The following is a 24,802-nucleotide window of genomic DNA, read 5'->3' as shown; positions in this document are numbered from 1 at the left end:
ACTGGCGAAATTAATCAAACGACGTTTCAATAAACCATTGTTGAAATGAATGAAAATGTTTTTAGAAAATCGCCTATAGGCCTATCAGAAGGAAATAGCCTTCAATTCAACCTGAAATACTCGAAAGGCAACCTTAGATTAATTCATGAATTCATTACGGTTACAAGACCGCATTTCCGTGTGGCTATTATTGTGAATGTCAAGGCGAAGACGAAAGAGATGGACAAGATGGACATGTTGGCTACATATATGCTAGGAATACTTAGAAATGTGTAGGCTATAGGCTATTTTAAAACGGAGGCATGTTCATTTTAACCGGCGACGCTGGGTAGCCTATACCAGCACTTGTTATCACATATTTTGTCCCCACCACTTTTGACGACTGAAAATAAAATGTATTTAACAGAAATCTCTTTAATACATGCCTATGCTTGTCACTTTACTTATAACTGTAGGCTACATGCATGGAGAAGATCGCGCATTTTGTAACATTGTAACAATGGATGGTCAGATATGCGATAGGGCAGTGAGGGTGATTCATTGTAACCATCGACTAGCAGGCCTAGCTCCGCAAAATAAGTTTCTAGCAACGTATGTATCGTATGCATGTTCATGTTGATTCAGAGATAGGCATAGACTACCATAGGCTGCTGGGCGTCAAGCTACAGTGCCCTCCATAATTATTGGCACCCCTGGTTAAGATGTGTTCTTTAGCTTCTAATAAATTCATTTTTTTTCCAAATAATATAGGACCACAATGAAAAAAAGCGTAAAATCCAACCTTTAATATAAGTGCATTTATTTAGAAGGAAAAAAATCCCACATTAAGAAATAATTATTGTACATCAAATCATGTGTGCCACAATTATTGGCACCCCTGATGTTAATGCTTTGTACAACCCCCTTTTGCTAATAAAACAGCACCTAATCTTGTCTTATAATGTTTCACAAGATTAGAGAAAACAGAAAGAGGGATCTTCGACCATTCCTCTTTGCACAAAATCTCCAAATCATCCAACGACCAGGGTTCTCTCCTCTGCACTCTCCTCTTCAACTCACCCCACAGGTTTTCAATGGGGTTGAGGTCTGGGAATGAGATGGCCATGGTAGGAGCTTGATACGGTGACTGGTGAATCATTTCTGTGTAGACTTGGCCATATGTTTAGGGTCATTATCTTGCTGAAAGACCCAGTGACGACCCAGTTTCAGCTTTCGGGCAGAGGCCACCAGATTTTGATTTAAAATGTCCTGGTATTTCAAAGCATTCATGATGCCATGCACCCTAACAAGTTTCCCCGGCCCTTTGGAAGAGAAACAGGCCCACAGCATCACCGATCCTCCCCCATACTTCACAGTGGGCATGAGGTGCTGTTCTGCATACTCATATTTTTATTACGCCAGACCCACTTAGAGTGTTTGTTGCCAAAAAGCTCTAACTTTGTCTCATCTGACCAAAGCACACGGTCCCAGTTGAAGGCCCAGTACCGCTCCAGACGTTTGTGTAGATAGCACCTGATGGTTGTTTTGGAGACTTTGTGACCCCAAGATGCAACCATTTGATGCAATTCTGTAACAGTGAGTTTTGGAGATTTTTTTATTTCTCTTACCATCCTCCTCACTGTGCGTGGTGGCAAAATAAACTTGCGTCCTCTTCCAGGCTTGTTTACCACTGTTACCAGTAGCTTTAAACTTCTTAACGATTCCTCTGACCATAGATATGGGCTGGTGTGCGAGTGGCTATTTTCTTATAGCCATTGCCTTACTTGTGAAGGTTGACACACATCTGCCTTACTTGAACAGTGTGTTCCTTTGTCTTTCCCATGTTGAAGAGAAATAGCCTCTGTGTCACGTCATATTGATAGCCCAGGGAAACAGGATGTTAAGAATTACTAATTAAATGTTCCTACATACTCTGATGGACTTTGTAAACTACTGTAGAAATGACAGAAATACTTTAATTACATTTATTTCCTAGGAATTGTTAGGGGTGCCAATAATTGTGGAACAGGTGATTTTATGAAGAATAATTATTTCTCAGTCAGGGATTTTCTTCCCACCTTAAAATTCTCTTGAGTTAAAGGTTAAATTTTTCTACAATTTTCTGTGGGAGAGTATGCTTCTAAAATAAAAAATGTATTTATTTTAAGGCTTTTAACACATCTTAACCAGGGGTGCCAATAATTGTGGAGGGCGCTGTATATGACAGCATTTTATCATGTGGTGAATTAATAACTAACGTCAGTTTAACATGTCAGAACTTTTGATCGGCGTTTCAAGTCCATGACGCGAATAAAGCATAGCAGTGATTACAGTCGAGCTGTGGCGCAACTGGTTGAAGCATGAGAATCGTACGCCAGCGATCGGGGTTCAAGCCCCACTCGAAGACGGAACCCATCAAGAGAAAAGGCATCGTTTTATTAAAAAAAATGAAAGATTTTCTGTTTTGCGATTTTTTTTATGTTTGCGATGTCTGCTGAAAAGAAAAGTTAATATGTGAATTCGTGGTTCAGCGCACACTCAAGGAGAGTAGCTGTGTGCACATCCCACCTTGCAGGTGCAGGACAAATGTAGAGTAATATGGAAGAAAAAGGTAATGTCCGCAACACTGATAATTGCTCCCGGTTTAATGAAAAAAATGCAACGTTTCGACCCTACTGGGTCTTCATCAGGCAAATGGTGAACACATTTGTGAAAGGGTCATATAAAGGTCCAACAATCACCTGACCCACAATGTTACCTCCCTGTTTCACTAGGCCTGGTAGCCCCACTAATCACTCAATCAGAGTTACAAGTATCCAGTATAAACAGATTTGTCAGAAAGGGCTTACAGCCTTGAGGGGTAGATAGCATTGCATAAAGGTATAATTAATTACATAATAATAAAGAATAAAATGAAAAAAACAAAGAAGAAACAAATGAAAAAAATTCAATTTTTAGAAAATACAATTTTTAGAGAAGGACTGTCCCAAATGTCCAAAAAGCCCCAGGTCAGGTGATTGTTGGACCTTTATATGACCCTTTCACAAATGTGTTCAACATTTGCCTGATGAAGACCCAGTAGGGTGGAAACGTTGCATTTTTTTCATTAAACCGGGAGCAATTATCAGTGTTGCGGACATTACCTTTTTCTTCCATCAGCGCACACTCACACATGTTTTTACATTGACATAGTGTCGGGCTCAAGTGTCCTCAGTGCCGCATATAGGTAGGCTATAATGTAGTGAACTGGTTAGACGAGTGTGGGGGAGGGGGAATGATCGCACAAGACAATTGCTCTTCATGAAATGGATCTCACAGACGGCTGTCGATTTTAAAATGTAGCCTACTACACCACTTGCGAAATCGGACGTGGCACATAGCCTAATTATTAGGCTACTATATATATATACTATATACAGTGGGTATAGTAAGTATTCACACCCATGCTAAAGTTGACTAAAAAGAGGAATATAAAATCATCTTTTGAGAATTGATTGTAATGCCTTAATTCAAAAAATGAGTAAAAATCAAACCGCTAAGGACACTAATTGTCTTTGTGATTGGAGAATGTATCGTAAATAGATAAATGTTCTTCCTTAAATACAGGTTGCATAAGTATTCAACCCCTATGTTAAATTCCCATAGGAGCAGGAGGATTTTTTATATGTTTTTATTTTTAAAGGCCAGCTATTTCATGGATCCAGGATATTATGCATCCTGATAAAGTTCCCTTGGCCTTTGAAATTAAAATAGCCCCACATCATCACATACCCTTCACCATAGATAGAGATTGGCATGGTGCTTTTTCCAGTTAGCCTATTAGCCTGTTTGATTTGCATTGAGCTCAATGAGCATCAAACAGGCTAATTGGCTAACTGTAAAAAGCACCATGCCAATCTCTAGCTATGGTGAAGGGTATGTGATGATGTGGGGCTATTTTAATTCCAAAGGCCAAGGGAACTTTATCAGGATGCATAATATCCTGGATCCATGAAATAGCTGGCCTTTAAAAATAAAAACATATAAAAAATCCTCCTGCTCCTATGGGAATTTAACATAGGGGTTGAATACTTATGCAACCTGTATTTAAGGAAGAACATGTATCTATTTACGATACATTCTTCAATCACAAAGAAAATTAGTGTCCTCAACGGTTTTATTTTTACTCATTTTTTGAATTAAGGCATTACAATCAATTCTCAAAAGATGATTTTATATTCCTCTTTTTAGTCAACTTTAGCATGGGTGTGAATACTTACTATACCCACTGTATATAGAGCTGGCTTAACAAAGTTTGTTAAGCCAGCTCCATACATAACAATAGCTGCCGTGCGCTCTCCCCGGAAGGGCAAACCCATTCATTCGTGCCCAAAAAATTATTGTCAGTAAGGATAGGTCATATTACCAAATGGCGAACCTCGAAAATTATTTAGGATATAGAGCCGTGTCCATTACGCACTACAGTTATTTTTTAGGCTATTGTTTTATTTGAGTGTTTTTGTCTACCAAGGCAAACATAGTTGAAACGTTCGCTCTAAACTTATGTATTTCCAATCGGCTTTCACAATCAGATCACCATGAAAACTTGCAATGTCTATACAGAACTGCTTTCACTTCCCCGAGTCGCGAACGCAACATGCACAACAATATATTTAGCAAACACATGTATTTCCAGCTCTCAAAACCGATGAGGTCCAGATCTCAGTGGCCTCATAGCTGCCTACAGCCATGCATAGTAAGCCTAATGATAGCCTTGCCAAATAAGTCATCAGTCACACACCCCTAATCGCGGGGTTGACCTGTTCCTTTCACACTGAGCCCCGATGAAAACAACCTCCTTGGCGGAGATAATAATTAGGCCTATCAAATTAAAAGCACACTACGACAGGTAGGCTATACTTGTGTGATCACGCAACACAAGAGAGCATTTAGCGATGAGACAGTTGTGAATGAGTGCTTAACACCCTGGAGTCTAAATACCCCCCGGGGGATTTGAAAAACTGTTCCAAACACACATCTCAATCTCTGCTTTTATCATATTATAGAAACACCATTAGAAACCTTTAATCAACTCGTTTTCAAATATATAGCCTATGTTCTAAGAGAATATGACCATGATAATGGCACTTTCTAAAAACAATAAATTCTTAGGATTTGTCCTCTCACCTGCAGCAGGCCCATTCAAAAGCCCATCCACCTAATTTGCATTTGAAAGAGCCAATCACTAAAGTGACACATTTAGTCTGGAAAAAGTAGCAGGCTAGCCTACTTTATGAGTTTTTTTTTTTTTTTTTTTTAACTTTATATGAGTTTTTTTGACCCCTCTAATAAATTGCCTTTAGGCCTACTACGATATGGAGGAAGGGCTGCCTAACTGTTCCCCCTAAGAGTTTTTTCATAAGATAAAATGTTTACGCTATTTAAGTTTAGGATTTGGTAGACAAGACAACCTCGGAAAAGTTCTTCAGATAAACAATTTTTTCTTGAATTAAAGGAAAGAAAATGTATCGCCGGGGTTTCGGGGCTTGCGAAGGCATTCGTTGATCTTATCGATGCAGTCCTTGCGGCCACTTCTCCCCATCGTAGGAAACTTTCTGTTTAGTGTTGACAACACAAAGGCCTTCACGTTGTGTGGCAGTGCTTGCTTGCCCTTCGATCCATCCCAGTTGGTGGTTTTGCACCAGGCTCTGTAGTGCTCCTTTGGGGTGATGGCTCTGAAGAGCAGGCATCCGTATCTACCAACTTGGCCGCAGTTATGCTCGAAAATTATCATAATAACAGACACACCTAATTGTATGGCTCTATGTTTAAACACATCAAATTAGCAAGCATTTCCTCCCGATATCAGCAACTTTTGCTTTCTTTTTCTGTCGGTCTGCAGTTGCTTGGTCAATTGCGCAGCAAATTATCAGATGAAGCACCGGACTTAATTTCACTCCATGTCTCGCGGACCAGCAGCAGTCTCCACGTTTCGCGGCCCATAGTATGAGAAACGCTGCATTAAAGTGTCATTAGGTTGTAGGCTATATGTTTAGTGTTTTCTTTGTGTGTTTTTCATTGTAGTGTGTGGGCATTGAGTAGTTCCTTAAAACACGGAACAAAGAGCGTCCCGTATCTGTTCAATACGGAAGAAGACTTTAACTATTACATGTCTTAAAACGAAACGCGAAGAAAAAATACGAGGACTGACCATCTCGTTTCTCCGCGTTTCCCCCAATACCATGGCGACAAAGAGAAATAAATATGATTTGACATTTAAGCTGATTGTTGACAAATTTGCCACACAATTCGGGAGAAACAGCGGACAGGAGCGCCACAAGCAAGCACTTCTAGCCCAAATTAACATGGCAACGTTGCCTATGACTAAAGTATCTAAGTAGGCTAGTCCTACTAATATTACATTTGATTGGTAGCATGTTTGTAGCGCGCCAGTTTACCCATCCCCTACATCAAAACAGCTTAATCAATCAAAGAATCAGCTGTGTCGGCGTTAGGCTGTAGGTGATTTTCTATAACCATTTTCATTCATTTCAACAATGGTTCATTGAAACGTCGTTTGAATAATTTCGCCAGTCATCACCTTCATTGTAATGATTAAATGAGATTAAGGGGTCGACTATTGACGGATAGCCTATGCGGTCTTCATCATTAAATGCAGTCGAAATGCGGGATGAAACTTTCTGCCACCTGGTGGTTGTTTGGGTACATTGCCTTAGCCTCGAAAAAAATCGGCTTGACGGCCTGCGGGATCTCTTCGGGAGTCCCGCGGGAGAAGGTGCATTCTCAACCCGTACCCACTGTAGGAATAGGATTTCAAGTGATTTTGCAAAAATGGCCAAAAAAGCTAATTCCATACCCTACCTTTAAAATGTACCTGAAGTGGTCAGAAGGGGTTGAGGGTCATGAAACCGTGCCCAAAATTCACATTCCTAACTCTAGAGAATTGAGATCTTAGCATATACTTGAAATTCTGATCTATGTCCATAGACTTCAATGGAACAGTTGCTGCCTCTGCTCTGCATAAAGGGGGATTTTGACCCCCCCCTCTTGCGATTCGGGTTCCAGGAAGTGGCTTCTCATGACGTATCTTGCTCCGCCCCTTAATGGTCTTTAGTGTTGGTTGACATTGGCCGCTTTCACGTGAGATTCTCATGAGACCTCACGTGTGAATCACGTGTATTTCATTTATTTTTCCCAAGTGAAGCTGCAATGACCCAAACAACCACCAGGTGGCACTTCTGAGCAGGGTTAGGAATGTCGGCATTTACCACTAGCCAAACAATCCAAAAGTGAATTAAATCCTGAAGCAAGCTGAACATCTTTTCTGCCTTTCATAGCCTAGTTTCACGATTTCATAGCCTAGTCTCAGGAAGCTTGTTATTGTTTATGAAGGTGTCTTCTGTTAGCCTATTGTATGAAGAGGCATCTGGCTGTTTCGTTTAGGTTTGTTTTGCTATCACTAATGGTTTCATGAGGTCACAAGGCCAGTTTCCACTAAAAGCATAAGCCTATGTCCGAAGCGCAACTTGTGTTCTTGTTTTTGGGTCAATTCATAGATTTTATTTCAAATGTGCGGATAGGCCGATGGTACGCTTGTTTTTATGCTGGCAACAAAACAAAATGGTTCACGAATGTTATTCTTGACTCTAAATGCGGGAAACAATTACAAATAAAATGTCCCATTTTCCGACGCACCACAAACCTCTTGCCATATTAGGCTATATGTTTATTTGAAATGTAAGCTGGCTGTTGTCAAATTTGTAAAATATAATAGGCCTACAGGAGAAACTATATGGTTTATGTTCTCTTATGCTGTTTCATTCCGAACCGAAAGCGAAGGAGGGAGAATGAATTACGAACGTTTCACTTTTGCATAAATAATTCGGTTTTGATCAGGCGGGAAACAATTAAAAATAGAATGTCCCATTTTTCGACGCACCACACACATCTTGTCTATTTAAATATTCTATTATTTGGGCCTATTATAAAAGTTAGGACTTTTTCGTTAGAAATTCGTTGAATTATGGACTGCCTTTGAATGAAGTTTGATCGGACTTTCAGTTCACAGAAGAAAGTTTCACGACGCTAAGAAACACATGTTTGCCCCGTAGCATTAACGATGACTTAATTTATTCAAAAGGATATGACCTCATGAATCCTATGGTTGTTTGTGTGTTCTACTTGTCTTTTTTGACCTATAATGATTACAGGGGATGCATCTCAGTTGTTAGATTTGCACATAACATGTTTGCATATAGGCTAGTCTTCTTTTTCTCGACTCGGTTATATTAAAATATTTTTAATGATATTCGGGTCATGTTTGGTCGGGTCGGTAAAAAAAAATATGCCGTTAATTTTTTGTCATTTATAGGCCTATCGTACATAATTGTCTTTAGAAGAGAAAAACATAATTTGCAGCATTCCCACTGAAACGCGATTCTATTCCCCACATTTTGTCACGAACATGTAGAAATGCACTTGTTGTTTCTGCGTAGACAGACCCTCGGCTACACTTGACATGCAGTTGTGTTCTGTTCTCAGAGCATTTGCTTTCTTTGTCTATGATCTGCAACTTTTTTCTCGAACTGCTGGCCTCCTCGACAGAAAATTCGGCTACTGAGCAGCGAAGTTGCCGATGCGATGCGTGCTTCTCAAGTCTGATAATTTGCAGAAAGATCGAATGGTGGAACCATGGACTGAAAGAAAAATAAACTAAAAGTTCCCCCAATCAGGAAATACTTCTTAATTTAATGCCATCAAGGCATATAGCCTACAATTGGTATGAGCATGCAATGTGCGTCCTTGCGCAACTTATAAAGTGGCTCGTTGGAAAGCCCCACGTCTGCTCTTTCGTGCAATAAAGGTTTCATCTCGCCGCAATTTATAATCGCGGAGCAATGACGCACTCAATCGGGGTTTTGGTTTTGATTTTGGTTTTGGTCCATTGATGAAGACGTTAATAAAGAGTTTCTTAATAGTAATACTGTAATATTCTATGCCTGCATTTCATGCTTGGGAGCCTCAAGGCATTCATGTGAGGAACAGCTGAAACAGAATTTGTAGCCTATAGGAAAATCCTTAGGCTAATTATGTTCAATGTTGAGTCAAATAGCCTAATTTTTGGATGAATGCTGACACGGAACAAAAAAAAAGTTGACTAAACGCATGTTTCCCAAATTCTGAGCAATCACTGGGCTATAGATAATTAGGCCTAGGCTATATTGTTTTACATGCATGTGAGATACCAGTTTTGCGTAGCTCAAAGACGCTACGACTAAGTTAGACTAATTTTTACAATAAGCGGGTCGGGAAGCGGGTCGGATACAGTAGGCTATTTCAAAGGTCCCAGAGAATGGAAATAATTTTTTTCTTGGTTTTCATGAATTATGAGAGGTTGTGCATAATCAAAGAGCTATCATGAACATGAGGCATGGTTGTGCCCTCCTTCATATGGAAATCTTGAACTTAGAAATAGACACTAAAAAATGGGTGATTCAGCAAAACTGCTTGCTTGTGATGTCAGACCTCGCAAAGCCATTGAAGTTCAATTGGGGTTGCCAAAGAGGGCGCCATTTAGTCAAACAGACCATTTCAATACCCAGCCTAAATTTTTTAAATCAAAGTTGAATATGTACTATTTTAACATCAGAGAACACAGTGCAATACTCAATTCATCCATTCTCTGGGACCTTTCAATAATATTTTTTTGCAGTCCGAGTTGCGGTCGAGTTAGTTGTAAACGGCGGGGCGGGCCGTTCAGACACATACCCGCGCATCACTGGTGGGCACCAACTTTTTTGATGAATTGATAAACATTTAAAAAGTGGTGTGGACAAAAAAGTTCGTCATAAAAAGTGGTGGAGACATGTATGCTACCCGGTCCCCGGCGAAAATGATGCTGCTGTTTCCGAAAGCCGAAAAGGAGTAGGCTCACTGTTGCCCACTGTATAGCCTATACAAAAGATTTTTTAATTCGTGACTAAGGCACAGAGGTCAGCTCACAGAGGGGGGATGGTACAGTTCGCTTCCAACACTTAATGGCTCTCAATGGCGCTGCTGCTGCCCATTTCGGAGCCCTATTAGAATCGCTTTGTGGTAGCCATCTGAATGGAATGCCTTAGTCGGCACGGCATATATGCTTGGAAAACGACTCAAAAGTCAAAGACTAGACTAGTCTAATCGTTATAATAATTTCTATGTTTCAAATCACTTGATCGCAGATGTAACAGAACCCTCACCAATTTGAGTTGACAGTGGGAACCAATCTCGCAAAGTTGAAGCTCGTCTTTTTGCGCAAGTGAAACCGAACGTTAGATAGATAGATAGATAGATAGATAGATAGGCGTCATTTTAACACTTTTTGTTATCACAGATTTTGTCCCCACCACTTTTGACAACTGAAAATTAAATTTCTTATTAATACATGGCCGCTTGACAGGGCGGTGAATTCATGTGGTGAATTAATGACTATAACGATATGTTGCTGGACCATGCCGGATGTGTTTCCCCCGAAAGAAACATGTCGACAATCATTAAGAAACGTATAGGCTACATCATTCATGTGAGAGTCTGAGTTTGACAGAGCATTAGACTCTGAGGGACAGTCGTCAGTATGCATGTCAGAAGTTTTGATCGTGCGTTTCAAGTGTATGCTGCGAATATCAAATAAACTCGACTGACTGAATCCCTTTTATTTTTGGCAACTGTTAAAATATTCAAAAACATGCACTGAAATATCAAAGATAATGGTAAGGCATGGTAGGCTACTGTTCTTCGATAAACGACCAATATTTAGATTCACTGCTCCCGCCACTCTGCTGAGTGCAAATTCGAATAGCCCACGGAACTACGATTAAAAGATTTATGCTTTGGCTACTGTATTTCATAGAGGGCCTAGACCACCTTGAAAAAGGTCTCTGCCCCCCGAGAAAGTAGGTCTAAAGCCTACCAGCGGTGGTAATTTTCGTGGAGTTAGAATGAACTACTTGGGACACAGACCGGTAGGCCTACGCAATTTCAGCATCACTCTGGCTCTGGTTTCGTTTGTTTTGGGCGAGCCGAGTCCTGAGGACACGATAGAAGCCAGCGAACTAGCCTTCATTCTCCTCGGAATGAGCCATTAAGTACGAAGCTGATAAAGTAACCTAAATATAGCCTAGTAGGCCTGTGCGTTTAAAACTGGTTCTGGCGGCAACGGCGCAGCAGAGTCAGAAACGCAACAGTCCTCAACATCGTTAAGATCATATAAAAAGTATGTCCCCAGCACTTCAAACCAAACCAAGCTGTAAAATAGCGTTGTTGAAAACTAAACTGACGCCATTGGATAGATAGATAGCTATCCAAAGAGAAATTACAGAATTACATTCATGAGGAAATAGCCTACGTCAGATTACGGAACTATTATAGACGTAGTCTAACTCAATAAAACTTGTTTGCATTATCATTCTCACCGTTGTCAAACTCTCGAATGAAACATAAAGTGTTATTTCAATCTGCTGCTTGTGTTAATGGCAATTTTGAACTAGGCCTATGACAAATAGTTTGTTAGTTCATGCTCGTCTTTTTCGAAGTGCAGAGCCTTGCGAACATTTTCAGAGTGCCAGACTGAATTTACAAACACCCGAAAAAACAAAACAATAAAAAGGCATTTCCGAAAGCTCCGGAATATACTATATGGGCTGGGCCACTTAGAGGTTGCTTCCTGGCCGAATGAGTAGAACTGGGCTACAGTATCAATCACACCGCAGCAATGCTACAGCGGACTGTACTGCCACCTCGTGGCGGTAAGTTGTAATACAGCTGTAATACATTTCACGCAGAGCGTGAATCAGGCAACGCGTGAGGGAAATGGCCATTCTCAAGTAACGCCTACTGTATGCGGCATTGAGGACAACTGCCTCCCCCCCCTCTCTTTTCCCCCTGCATCTTTTAGTAGGCTACCCATATGAAAAAGAAATAGAAAAAGCTTATACTGCCAACAATGTGTTTTATATACAAAACTTGTATGATTTACTCTTGAAAGTGGCCCCTTTCTATTTTTCCACATACAATGTCATACACAGATTTACTAAGGATCTTATAATGGTTTCACTGTCATGGTAAAATTGTGTACGATTTGCCTATTTCTTTTCCATATAGATTGGAAGCTTGTCCCATATAAGACCATTATAAGTTTTTGCTGTTTCTTTTTCATATGGGTAGGCCTACTGTATTAGTTGTTTGATTTGTGATGCTGAGCAGTAGGCTGGCTGTTTAGGCAACTCATGGAGGAATGCGCAATCATGTTTGATCGCATATGCGCTTTTCAGAATGTTCGAAATTCGCCTGCATGCGTGTAGTTGTGTGAGAAAATGTGTGTGTGAATGCTGAACTTCTGTAAATGCATGAACTCACATAGAAGTTAACTTAAAATGTAGAAAAAATAGAGCTCTTTTTTTTCGCAAACATACAAAATTTGCAAAACTGAGAACATCTTTCACTTATACATTTTAATTACTTCTCGGGCCTATGCCTGCTCAGCATAGCCTATTGCCCTCTCTATCTCCCTCCCTCCAAGGTAGAAGATGCTTCTCCCTCCAAAGGTATAAGTGAATGAAAATTGTTTTAGAAAGTAGCCACGGTAACCTGTAAAATGCGGCATAAAATCCTGGCTACTATGTTATTGAAACCAGACTAGGTTAGGCTTCGTCTTTGTTCCAGGTCCATGATCATTTTCGGGTGTTTATTAATTCAGTCTGGCACTCTGAAAATGTTCGCATGGCTCTGCACTTCGAAAAAGACAAGCATGAACTAACAAACTATTTGTCATAGTTCAAAATTGCCATTGACAGAAGCAGCAGATTGAAATAACACTTTATGTTTCATTCGAGAGTTTGACAATGGTGAGGATGATTAGCACTATGCAAACAAGTCTTATTGAGTTATTGAGTCTTATTGAGTCTATAGGCTAATAGTTCCGTAATCTTTTTTTTTTTTTTTTTTTTAGATTATTTTTTGGGCTTTTTATGCCTTTATTTGGACAGGACAGTAGAGAGAATGACAGGAAGTGAGTGGGAGAGAGTCGGGGTGGGATCTGGAAAGGACCACGGGGCGGGAATCGAACCCGGGTCGCCAGCGTACGGTGCAGGTGCCCCAGCCAGTTGCGCCACTGCCGGGGCCAATAGTTCCGTAATCTGACGTATTTCCTCATGAATGTAATTCTGTAATTTCTCTTTGGATAGCGGCAAAGAAAGGAGCATTCTCAACCCGTACCATCTGTATTTGTCAAATCAGACTCACATCTGCAGTAAATAAGGTAAAAAGCCTGCTCGTAATGACGTGCTTATTGTTTATCCCGTAGATATACAGTAGGTGTTGAAATGTGATGGCCGTTTCTCTCACGCTTTGCGTGATCCACGCCCTGCGTGAAATGTATTACAACTGTATTACAACTTACCGCCACGAGGTGGAAGTACAGTCCGCGGTAGCACTTTAGCGTTTTAGGACTCCTAATTTTTTTCACTAAAAGTAATTCATGAGGCATAGCCTAGGACAGCTTAAAATAATTTGAGAAGACTCCTAACTCACTAAGACATATTTACAAACCGCTTTTAGTGGCATTTCACGTCGCGATGTAATGAAATGTAGGCCTATGTGCGGTTACAGCTGTCATGCGAGGGAATAATTGCATTGCAACTAAGGGATACAATAACGCCACCGATATCAAAACCACCACTGCATGTAAACTAAATGTAACGTCTCATTGTAGGCCTAAATTAAATTAAATTGTTTCTGCTCTTGCGAATGTAGGCTACGTGCTTTCATACAGATTCATTCAAAGCATCTGGCAAAGAAACTGCATGTTTTCGTGTCTGCAATAGCTCAATAGGTAGTGTTGCAGACTTTGACATGAGGATTCGAGGTTCGCGTCTCACTTGAAGCGCTCTTGCACGGTATAGTGCAATGTAAGATAAATGTATCGTTATTTGTCATCATCAAACATGGAGAGAAAACACCAATGAGGAATACTAAAGCCAATTTAGCCTATTTGTCTAATTCTCTGCACAGCATTGTCTAAGCATTCAGCATTCACTGTTCTGGGCTGCGTTTCTAGAAAGCCTCGTTTGCTAACTTGCATCGCAACCTTGAAAGTTCCCTGGATTTGTTGTTTCTAGAAAAAGTAGTTCAAACTCTCAAACTCTCAATTGCAAACAAGGACTGGGCAGTCACACCTGTGGCGTAGGCTACCTTGGGAGTTGCGGTTAGTGATGTCATCAGTGTCAGGAGCGCCTAACCAAAAATCACAAGCGCCCAACCAAAAATCGCTAAGTTGATGTTTTTCTTGTGACTCAATGATTGCGCTTGACTGCAGGCTACTATAAATTAAAAGACCGACTCCCCTGTTGGGCTCATTATTGCTACTTGTGTTACCTTACGTTAATTTGCGTGTTGATTTGTGTTTTGGTGAGGTTCTATTATCGAATGTAGGCCTACAAACCCACATTTCATGTATACCAGTCAGAGATGCACCGATTGCAATTTTTTGGCTGATTCCGATTTCCGATTTTTCATAGAATTTGACCTGCTGATACCGATTTTAGCCGATTCCGATTTAATTTCTTCTAACCACTTTACAGCACAAACAAAGAGTTATTTTCTAGCCTATATTTTCTTTAATACAACATGTTAATATAGAAATGTAATCAACTTATCAATGGCTGGTAGAAAAATGTGAACAGACAGATTCTTCTTCAAGTCTTCTTCAGCTGCAGTATTCCCAGTGTGGGACATTCATTTCACACATTAATAGAAATGCACTGTAGGAACACTATTTTTTTTCTTCTCACATCCAATATCCAACTGTAAATTTCTTCAGAATACTGATAACTGAAAAGCTTGGTGTACATAGGTGCTACATTACATAGGCTGAGACAACAAAATGACAAATGACAAAAAAAAAAAAAAAAAAAATTGAGAAGCCTTGAAACACAGCAAATGACATACATTCTCAGTCCACACTCTTTGAACTTTCGCGATTGCTTGTGGATACTAAGTGTCCATATTTGGATGGCATAACGTCATGCAGGAGAAACACAGCTTTCCAACGACACCACGCATGATATGTTTTGTATCACAGTCGCGGTAGTTTATGACGCGTTAGAATGCTAACTTTTGGCAAATTTAGAAGAAATATACAGGTGTGATCAGACAAAAGGTAATGGAATAGTTGTTGAAGTAGTGTGAAAGAATACATGATAAGTTGGCAAACCGAAGCAAAACTATGTTTATTCCTGCCGTGTCTTGCCTTAAGTGGAAGGCTATGTCGCTGCTTATTGATAGCGCTTGTGGTTCAGCTGTGGGCACGCAATTAGCGGCAAGGACGGGCTTTGATGAGCGCTGTAACCTGAAGTGACAGCTTAGTAAATTCCACGCAATATGGCAAAGCACTTAGTCCTTAGTGCAGTGGCTAAAGCAGGTGACTTGTTATCGAATCATTGCAGGTTCTAACCCCGTATGCAATCAACATGCTTTTGTTTCTGACTACAGTGAAACGAGGAAATAACCTTGTAATGCCGTGGAGCTATTATTTAAACTGATGTAGCCTAGTGTTCCTGGCCACTCAATGTAAAGTAATTAGATATATTTAGGGTCTAATCCATTGTTATGTGTGGTATGCCTCCTTTACTCAAAAGGGACAAGGAAGGGTGAGATGCGAACCTTGGCCGCACACATAATGTACTGACGCGAAACAGCTGAACCACTGTGCTTTCGTTTCCGTAGTCTACCGAAGCTGCCGGCTGCACTCTCCCAAATCAACACGAACTTAGGGCTGTGGAGCAATGACTCAATGATTGCGCTTTACTGCAGGCTAAAATAAATTAAAAAGACAGACTCCCCTGTTGGGCTCATTCTTGCTACTTGTGTTACCTTGCTACTTGTGTTACGTTAATTTGCGTGTTGGTTTGCGTTTTGGTGAGCTTCTATTATGGAATGTACAAACCCACACATCATTCATATCAGTCATTAGTGCAGTGGCTAAAGCAGGTGACTTGTCATCGGATCATTGCAGGTTCTAACCCCGTATGCAATCAACATTCTTTTGTTTTTGACTACAGTGAAACGTGGAAATAACCTTGTAATGCCGTGGAGCTATTATTTAAACTGATGTTGTGTTCCTGGCCACTTGATGTAAAGTAATTAAATATATTTAGGGTCTAATCCATTGTTATGTGTGGTAGCTTATGCCTCCTTTTACTTAAAAGTGACATGGAAGGGTGAGATGAGAACCTTGGCCACGCACGCAATGTACTGACGCGACACAGCTGAACCACTATGCTGACGTTTCTTTGGTCTACCGAAGGGAGCTATCTTTCCCCAAATCAGTATGAGCTGCAGGCTGCACTCTCCCAAATCAACATGAACTTAGGGCTGTGGAGCAATAACTGGTCTTCAATTGATCGCAGAAATAAGGTTCATTTTTGTCAATTGTATTATGGATGCATCAATACCATATGTGACTCTCCACGGCAAAACCAGTCGCTTGTCGCAACAGGCGTTTCTGAGAAAAATTACCATTTATGTTACTTGTGCTAAAATCGTAGATATTTGTATTGTGTTATCAAACAGTGGGAGGTCTGCACTGTACGGTCTGCACATTTCGCCGAAAAACGTACCTTTTCTAGTCTAAAAACGTGAGTTTCTTGAGGTGAGAAATTCAATTCCAACAGGAAGTTAGAAGCGGCTCGTTTTTGCCGCTCTATTACAATTTTTACGGTAAATGCACTCATTGACAACCACCAAGCTATGCGTGTGCTGTGTCGTGAGTACCGTAAATCTTAAAATAGTGGCGACCTTACAAAGCGTTCGTGAGTGTTGAGCCGACGGTTAACTTCGGAGGCAGATTTCTCCATTTTTCTCTTGGCATGACAGGATGAACTCAACTCCTTTGAATGTTTATATTTCAGTAATATGACGTTCAGTTCATTAGATATAGGCATCGTTTTGAAGGTTGATTATGCCCCTTCGTGAAAACTTAATAACTATGATTTTGAAAATTTGAACAGTGTGACTGATTTCGCCGTGGAAGGTCACATATAACATTATGTTCGCGCAGACTTCTGTATCGCGCAGAAGTAGGCTTGTGGTTTTATGATTGACTATTTGTCGAATCACAGTCACATCTCAGTAAATTAGATAAAACTGCCTGCTCGTGATGACGTGCTATTTGTTTATCTATGGTTTATCCTTGAATTTTCAATAAAGTATCTATCTATCAATCTATCTATCCCCAGTTAACATGATCCCATCGAGATCCGTTAAACCGACATTCCTAACCCTGCTCACAAGTGCTACCTGGTGGTTGTTTGGGTCATTGCAGCTTCACTAGGGAAAAATCAGCAAGCAGCAATGGGGGGGCCAAGCTTTGGAATGGGAGAGTGGGCGTGTGCAAAGGAAACCCCCCCCCCCTCCCCACGACCACCATAGAGGAAGGTGTGTGTGCTTGTGTCTAGGTTTGAGAGAGAGAGTATGGATGTACTGTGTGTAAAGAAAATAGCCAGAAGTAATTTCTATTTTTTTTGTGTGTGTGTGTGTGTGTCCTTGGGAACCCCACCCTTCGACCACCATAGAGGAGGGTTTGCGTGCTTGTGTCTGGGTTTGAGAGAAAGAGAAATGAAAACACTATTGAAAAATCAGCTGACTTCCTGTGATTATAGCGCCCCCCTAGTGGTCAAAGCATAACACATTTATTGTGTGTCCTTGGGATGTGCTAATAAGGTCATGTACCAAGTTTGGTGTCAATATGAGAAAGTGTTGTTTATTATAGTGCCCCTTGTGATCAATTATTGTGCGTCCACAGGATGTAGTCCCGAGTCCGTGTTTGGTTTCGATAGGTGAAAGTTTTAGTTATTATAGCGCCCTTAGTGTTCAAATGTCACCAAATTTAGTGTAGGTCCTCAGGATGTGCTCACAAGTCCACGTACCAAGTTTGGTGATGATACGAGAAAGTCTTCCTAATTATAGCACCCCTAGTGGTCAGAGTACACCAAATGTATTGTGCGTCCTCAGGGTGGGGTCCCAAGTCCATATACCAAGTTTAGTTTCGATACGTGAAAGCATTGCTGAAAGATGAGCCTACTTCCTGTTACTATAGCGCCCCCACAGTTGTCAAAGGGCACCAAAGTTATTGAGGCTTCTCTTAATTGGGTTCTGAGCCCATGTTCTAAGTTTGGTCTTGATACGCCTTGCTAAGATATAGGTTCACTTCCTGTGTGGCGGCTTCGCCGCCAGTTTGGATTGGCTGTTACAGGCGAGCACTTCCGTCAATTGTTCCATAAAGCAATGCAATTATAAGTCTTGGTCTGAAGATGGTCTCTGCAAATTTTGGTGAGTATCGGATGAAATTTGTGACCTGTGAAACTTTTTGAACGTTTTTGACCTTGTCCTGCTGGTGGCGCTAAAGCCTGAATGGTATAGTCTTGTTAATAGGTGGGTGGGGTCAATACTTTTACCTTAATCCTCTAAACAAGTTTCAGCTTGATAGGTCAAAGCATTGCAGAGCTACTTGCATTAATGTTGTTGAAAAATGTATACATTTTGACCTGTTGGTGGCGCTGGAGTTTTGGGGTCTGGAGTCTGTAAATTGGGGAAAGTTGTCATTGGCCATAGAGGAATATGTTTGTTAAATTACACCTACTGTACACACAACCAATGTGCACTCAATTAGCCCTACACACCACATTAAACATACTGTAGTATGTATCCAAGACATTAAAGATATGCCTTGTTTTAGTGCACAGAGAAAAATAACAGGCCTTTTATAATGGGGCAACCATTTTTTTGTATTTGGCAACCAAAACCTCATGCCTGGTTGCCCAGTTGGCAACCACTTTTAAAAGCTAATGTTGAGCCCTGCTGTAAGCTATTTTCTAAAACCATTTTCATTCATTTCAACAATGTTTTTTTGAAACATCTTTTGATTAATTTCGCCAGTCATCACCTTCATTTTAATTATTAAATGAGATTAAAGGAGACGACTATATTGACGGATATACGGTCTTGTAACATTAATGATTAATTGTTACATTAATCATTAAATGCAGTTGAAACTTTCTGCCACCTGGTGGTTGTTTGGGTACATTGCCGTAGCCTCGAAAAAAGTCGCCTTGACAGCCTACGGGATCTCTGCGGGATTGCCGCGGCAAAACGTGCATTCTCAACCCGTACCTACTGTATGTAGATCAGTGACGACGAGCACCGAGGAAGGAAGGGAAGATGTATAAAACACGAATGTCTTATGCCACCTGGCTGGCACTTGCCCATTGGAGATATTCCGACATCTCAGAGAGTTCTGCGGTTGCTGTGATGGCGCACCATCAAATCCTGACAACAGGCGCGTCCAGCTATAGTTGGGTAGTCATGTGCATTAGCAGTGTGTGGTGTCTCCACATGAACACACTCCAGGTTCTGGATGGCCTCTGTACCCAGAAGCTACGGGGAGCTCACATTCAACACGAGCACACCACAAGTCCAGTTTTATACTGGACCCAGACACTAGCTTGTGTGCCGAAAAGACGTGGCACTCTGCCCTGGAGAGAGGTGTTAAGGTAGTTGATCCTATCAAAGATATCGTAAAGGTAGGCCAACATAGCAAGCCAGTTCATGTCTGCCAGATGTTTGGCCTGTGGGAGTTAATCTCAGTGAAGAAGAGGATTACATCTTTGTGCAAATTGCACAGCCTGGGGCCTCATTTATAAAACTTCTGTGCGCAGGATGTACGCCAGAAGATGGCGTGCGCTCAGAACTCAGAAAGTGCGTGCGCACAGAAATATTCTGATTTATAAAACCGTGTGCACGCACGTTCCACGCCAATTTCCCTTTATAAATCAAGCTCTACTCTACATTTGCGGCACCTGTGCGTACCTCAAGACACACCCATTGCCTATAAATATTCAGCGAAACGCCCTTAATGAATATTGATGTCTGTGGACAACATGCCAAAAACAGCAGGAAAGATAAAAAACGCAACTTCATTGACTGTTTGTGGGTTCATAAATGGCGTGAGCAACCACCGTTTCAGCGGATATCCACTGTCACCTACAACATAACTTGAATGAGTAAAGGGTTGAATGTTTAGAAATGGTCGAAAAATTGTTACAAATTCTTTTAGGATTTATGGTGCATTCCAGACAGCATTCAAACTAGTGGGATGTGGGATTTATCCTACCTCCAACTACGAAAGATGCACTGGAACGCCTGTCGAAGTGGGAGCTCCTACTTGCGAACTCGTAGGAGCTCAACCTGCCCCGACCTCAACAAAATGGAGTGGGAGGATTATGGCGGCGCCCATGGAGACATGCTCCGTGAGAGGTAACTTCAAGGAATACGCTATAAACTTTAGGGTAGGGTTGTTTAAGACACAGTAATTAACTTGTTCGTCATATTATGACTTAAAATTGTGTCAACAAAGAATACAACGTATTGTGAAAGTAACGTTATAACGTATAAGTAACGTTAGCCTAGCCTAATATGCTAACGTTACGACGATATGCTAACGTTACGGCGGTCACCCATGTTTTCTAAACCTCCCACTCCAAAATGCTTGAAACGCTTTGAAGTGGGAGGTAGAACCTTTCAGATAGGGTAGGTCCCACCTCCCACTCGTTTGGATGAGGTCTGGAATGCAGCATTACGCACAGGATTTAAACACGATTCGCCCGCACCTACAGTAGAAGCCACCATTGCGCACAGCTCCAGCATTCAGTCTGCGCCCAACGCTGCTACAGTATGTCTCAATATGAATCAGGCCACCGGGCGACAACATTTGTGAGCAACATGTCCGTGTCACATATATAACTTGCACATTGAGGGAATGAAAATGCTTCCTGTTAACAAAGGCACATTTATTTTCACTCCGAGCTCAATACTTATGGGCGTTCTATACTCAATATGATTGCAGTCAATAGCACGGATCACATTTGGGAAATTAGACTTTGCTGCGTTTTTGTTTGCCTGTTCACCGTGTAAGGAAAGTTGATGTAGTTTGGTGATGCAGTTACACCTCCTAACACGTATGGCAAAATTCGGCTGAAGGTTGGCTATCCCAGTCCGGTCAGCCAGTTCTCGATTCAGCCAGTGGCAAGAAAGCCGATGCAAGTCAGCACTTGCAGCGAGACTGGGATAGCATGATTCGGGCGTGTACCTCTTGGCAAATCTCTCTTACTGTATATAGCCTACCATTTGCAAGCTAACAAGCAACATGTTTGAGCCTTGATGTATTATTGTCAAATAACACAACATGCATGAAAGCCATAAGTGGATAATTAACAAAACATACATAGCCTATCAACATAGGCATAGTCTTTCTCGCATCAAATAAGATGGAATTTTTGACGGGCGCACGAAACAACAATCAACCACATTTCAGATTTTAAACAGGATTAGGTTAAGGCAGTTAAGTCATTGATGCGCGTCATTGCGCGATGTTATGTTTGTGTTAAACTTCGTTATTGAACCAATTTCGGGTCGTTGTACCTGTTTCCTCCTGAGGTTGCACTTTCTGCTTTTCCCTTTTTTGTGCGTACGCATGGGTCAGAGCTTGCGTGCAGGTGCGCACATCTTACCGTCAAGTTCACTTTTTATAAATACCAAAGCTTGCGTAGAACGAGGCGTACACATTCTTTTGTGCGTACGCATCGTTTATAAATGAGGCCCCTGGTGAGGAACCGAGGAACTCATATACGATAGCCTACTCATATCAAAGTCATTTTTTTGCGTTTCTGCAGCATTGTTTCATGTGTGACATCCCTAACAGATATAGAGCTGTTCTGTCACGTAGAATAATTAGACTAATAATTTACAAGAAATGAAATAACAAATAATCATATAAGCTACAGCTGTCGCCTATATTGCCCCTTCCTGTATCGTGTTGGAGCGAGGTAACTATTGGTTTTTAATGTTCACGTCACTATTTGCATGAGCCATGACTGAAAAGACTTCCGATAATATCAAACATGTTTGATAAAAAAGATTCAAACTAACTATATGACAGTGTATTTGAATGTTCATTGGAGCTATGGTTTTGGGAAACACTTGTTAGGGTTAGAGTTACAGTTAGCTCCAACCATGTATGTTGCTTACATACTGTAGTTGCTAACTATGCTTTTGGGAACGCACCCCAGGATATTACAGTGTTACCATGGAGAAACCGGAGTTGACGGGGAGAAGGGATGTGGTGCTAGTGAGGCTGAGGTGGCATGCCAATAGCCAATGTTCAGTCTTTGGATAATAAACTGTTTGAGCTGCATGCAGTATGCTTCACAGAGACTTGATTGTTGACTATACCAGATCATGCCGCCGTGTTTTTTGTGTATCGAGTGGCCAGGTCAAGAGGAATATTGGGAGAAGGCAAGGGAAGAGAGGTGTGTGCTTCATCATCAGCAATGCTTGGTGTGACATTATTTAGGAACTAACTGATACAGAACAGGCACTTAGTGAACAATACAAGGCCATCTGCAATACTGAAAACTTGCATCCAAAGGAATGAAGCAAGGTGTACCTGCTGTCAAGACGACTCACTGTCAGTCTGGCCAATTGGAGAGATTGTTTTGATTGCATTGACTACTAGGTGATGTTCCGTGATGCATCCAGTGGTGACAAAGTGGTCTAATGTGAATATAGACAGACAATTGAGTCACAGCTGGCCAGAAGTGATGCACGTATGGAACATGCATGGACATTTTACCTATCACTAGCCGCTTTCACATGATCAATTTCGCCGGCGATTAGGCGGCTAGTCCTGAGCGTTCAGACTGGAGCCGGCTAATTGGCGAGGTATTTTACGCTGGCAATTGTCCTCCTCTGGGGGTACACATATCGCCGGCTCGACTGCAGTGTGAATGCGAACCGGCTATGAGACGGCTTTGCTGAGACATGGGTGGAGCTGTCAGTGACGCGAGTTGTGCGACCCACTGCCGGAAGATTTAAAACCAGCAAAAATCTGAGTACAGCAGTCAGATCATCATCACACATTACTCCTATTTACCGCCGCCACGTCTACCCAACACACATGCTTCGTCCTCATACCTGCAACAGCTGGATTAGAGTTCTCACTCTGCAAACTTCCTAAAGTTTTTAAAAAACGGTACATGTATAGGCTAGTTCTGTGCACCGAACCGGATCCTTGCACCGTTGTAAACTTGTAAATAATCTCGCCATTCTAGCCAGTGCGACTTGAATAATAAAACAAAAAACTAATTTAAACATTCGTTTTCAATTCATTGACATTACAATATGTCTATGCCTTCAACACATGGCTAAAAGTCTGACTCGAGGCTCCAGTGTCTGTCGCCAGTTAGTTGTTTTGCGCCTCAGATGTTGTTCCATAAGTTCCACTGAGTATTCCCTTGGGCTACCATATGATTGTCATCTACAGTATACTTAGAAAGTGAAGCTGGATTTCATTGTTAAACAAGATTATGGAAGTAATTGAAGTCTCATGCTGGCATGTTGTGCAGATAGTTGTGGGAAACTGACTCTAGCGATTGTTTAAGTTGCTGGAGGGGTGTGAACTCTACTATCACAGAAAACAGGACCTCATCTGGGACATGCACACTGTTCAGGCGGTGAAAAAAGCACAACACCTCTTTCCTCTTAGATGCCCCAAAACGTTTGGCATGATGACCTTGTTCATAACACTCATATGTTCGGTTTCTATAGAACTGTAAGAGGAGCGCAAACACAAGATTGCTACTCTCAGTCCTGATAGAGTTCAGGCATGGTGCCTGAATTCAGGCTTGAGCTCGGCCATGTACAATGTCAAGAAAGGCTATTTTCTATGTTGTCTTTGAATGTATTTGATCATTTCATTCACAGATCATTTTCTGTCTATCAGCCTTATACTCTCCTCCTACACTCAGATTGTGGTGTAACAATACATGAACCTTGAATATTGAATGTAAACATCTAAAAATAGGACCCGAGTTGAAAAAATCGGTAACACTTTACTTGACGGGTTCATTCATAACACATTCATAACAGCTGTCATGAACTGCACATGAAGCATTCATGACTGATTCATGAAACATGACTCAACATTCGTACCAACCCTTTCATGAATGTGGAAGACAAAACGATGAAAACTTGTCAAAATAAAAGTCCAACAATCTAGTAATCCATATACAGGGTATTATGAATCCTCTCAAGCGTTTGTAAACATCTCATGAATATTTTATGAAGTCTACTTCAAATGTCCCTTTACTATACAAGTTGTGAAGTATTCATCATACTGAAGTGAACTACTGACCATCTGTGGACCTCTGAAAGGTTGGACATTCCTGTTTTATATATCTATACAGCCATTGGTGTAGACAATTATTCATTCTTCAGAGGTTACTATCATAAAATAAACAGACAGACAAACAAAAAAATAAATTCTCCTGGACTTCCCTGTTGACTATATGTGACATGATCAGGTTGGCTAAAACAAAAAAGACAGCAATGCTACTTTGCGATTGTTGGACTTTTATTTGACGAAGTTTTTGACGTTTTGTCTTCCACATTCATGAAAGGGTTGGTATGAATGTTGAGTCTTGTTTCATGAAACAGTCATGAATGCTTCATATGCAATTCATGACAGATGTTATGAATATGTTATGAACAAACCCGTCAAGTAAAGTTTACCAAAAAATCTCAAAGGTCACCTTGTAAGTTACCCCTCTAAAAGATGTAGTAACAGTGCTCACTTGTGTAGCAATACAGTTCAAGAAATTCTAATTAAAAAATCTGATTTTAATTTCCAAGGCCCACCACATTTCAATTTACCCTCACATTAAACTTGGCACGGTCA

General features: G+C 41.0%; 1 protein-coding gene across 8 annotated transcripts in view; it reads left to right on the top strand.

Annotated features, from left to right (window-relative positions):
* The window catches only part of efemp1 (EGF containing fibulin extracellular matrix protein 1), a 67,279-nt gene that overhangs the window by 12,202 nt on the left and 30,275 nt on the right, over window positions 1-24,802 (top strand). For 3 of the 8 annotated variants that reach the window (XR_009936282.1, XR_009936281.1, XM_062520255.1), the window contains exon 5: window positions 13,200-13,273. The exons of the other annotated variants lie outside the window; for them this stretch is intronic. Coding sequence is in view for 1 of the 3 variants with exons in the window: in XM_062520255.1 (XP_062376239.1) it covers window positions 13,200-13,273 (74 nt within the window). In the remaining 2 variants the exon portion in view is untranslated. The remainder of the gene's footprint in view (window positions 1-13,199; window positions 13,274-24,802) is intronic. 8 annotated transcript variants of the gene reach the window in all.

This window comes from Sardina pilchardus, chromosome 18, assembly GCF_963854185.1.
Source record: "Sardina pilchardus chromosome 18, fSarPil1.1, whole genome shotgun sequence".
NCBI classification, from domain to species: Eukaryota; Metazoa; Chordata; class Actinopteri; order Clupeiformes; family Clupeidae; genus Sardina; species Sardina pilchardus.
Note: the sequence above shows the minus strand (reverse complement) of the source record. Positions and strands in the feature narration are given on the sequence as shown.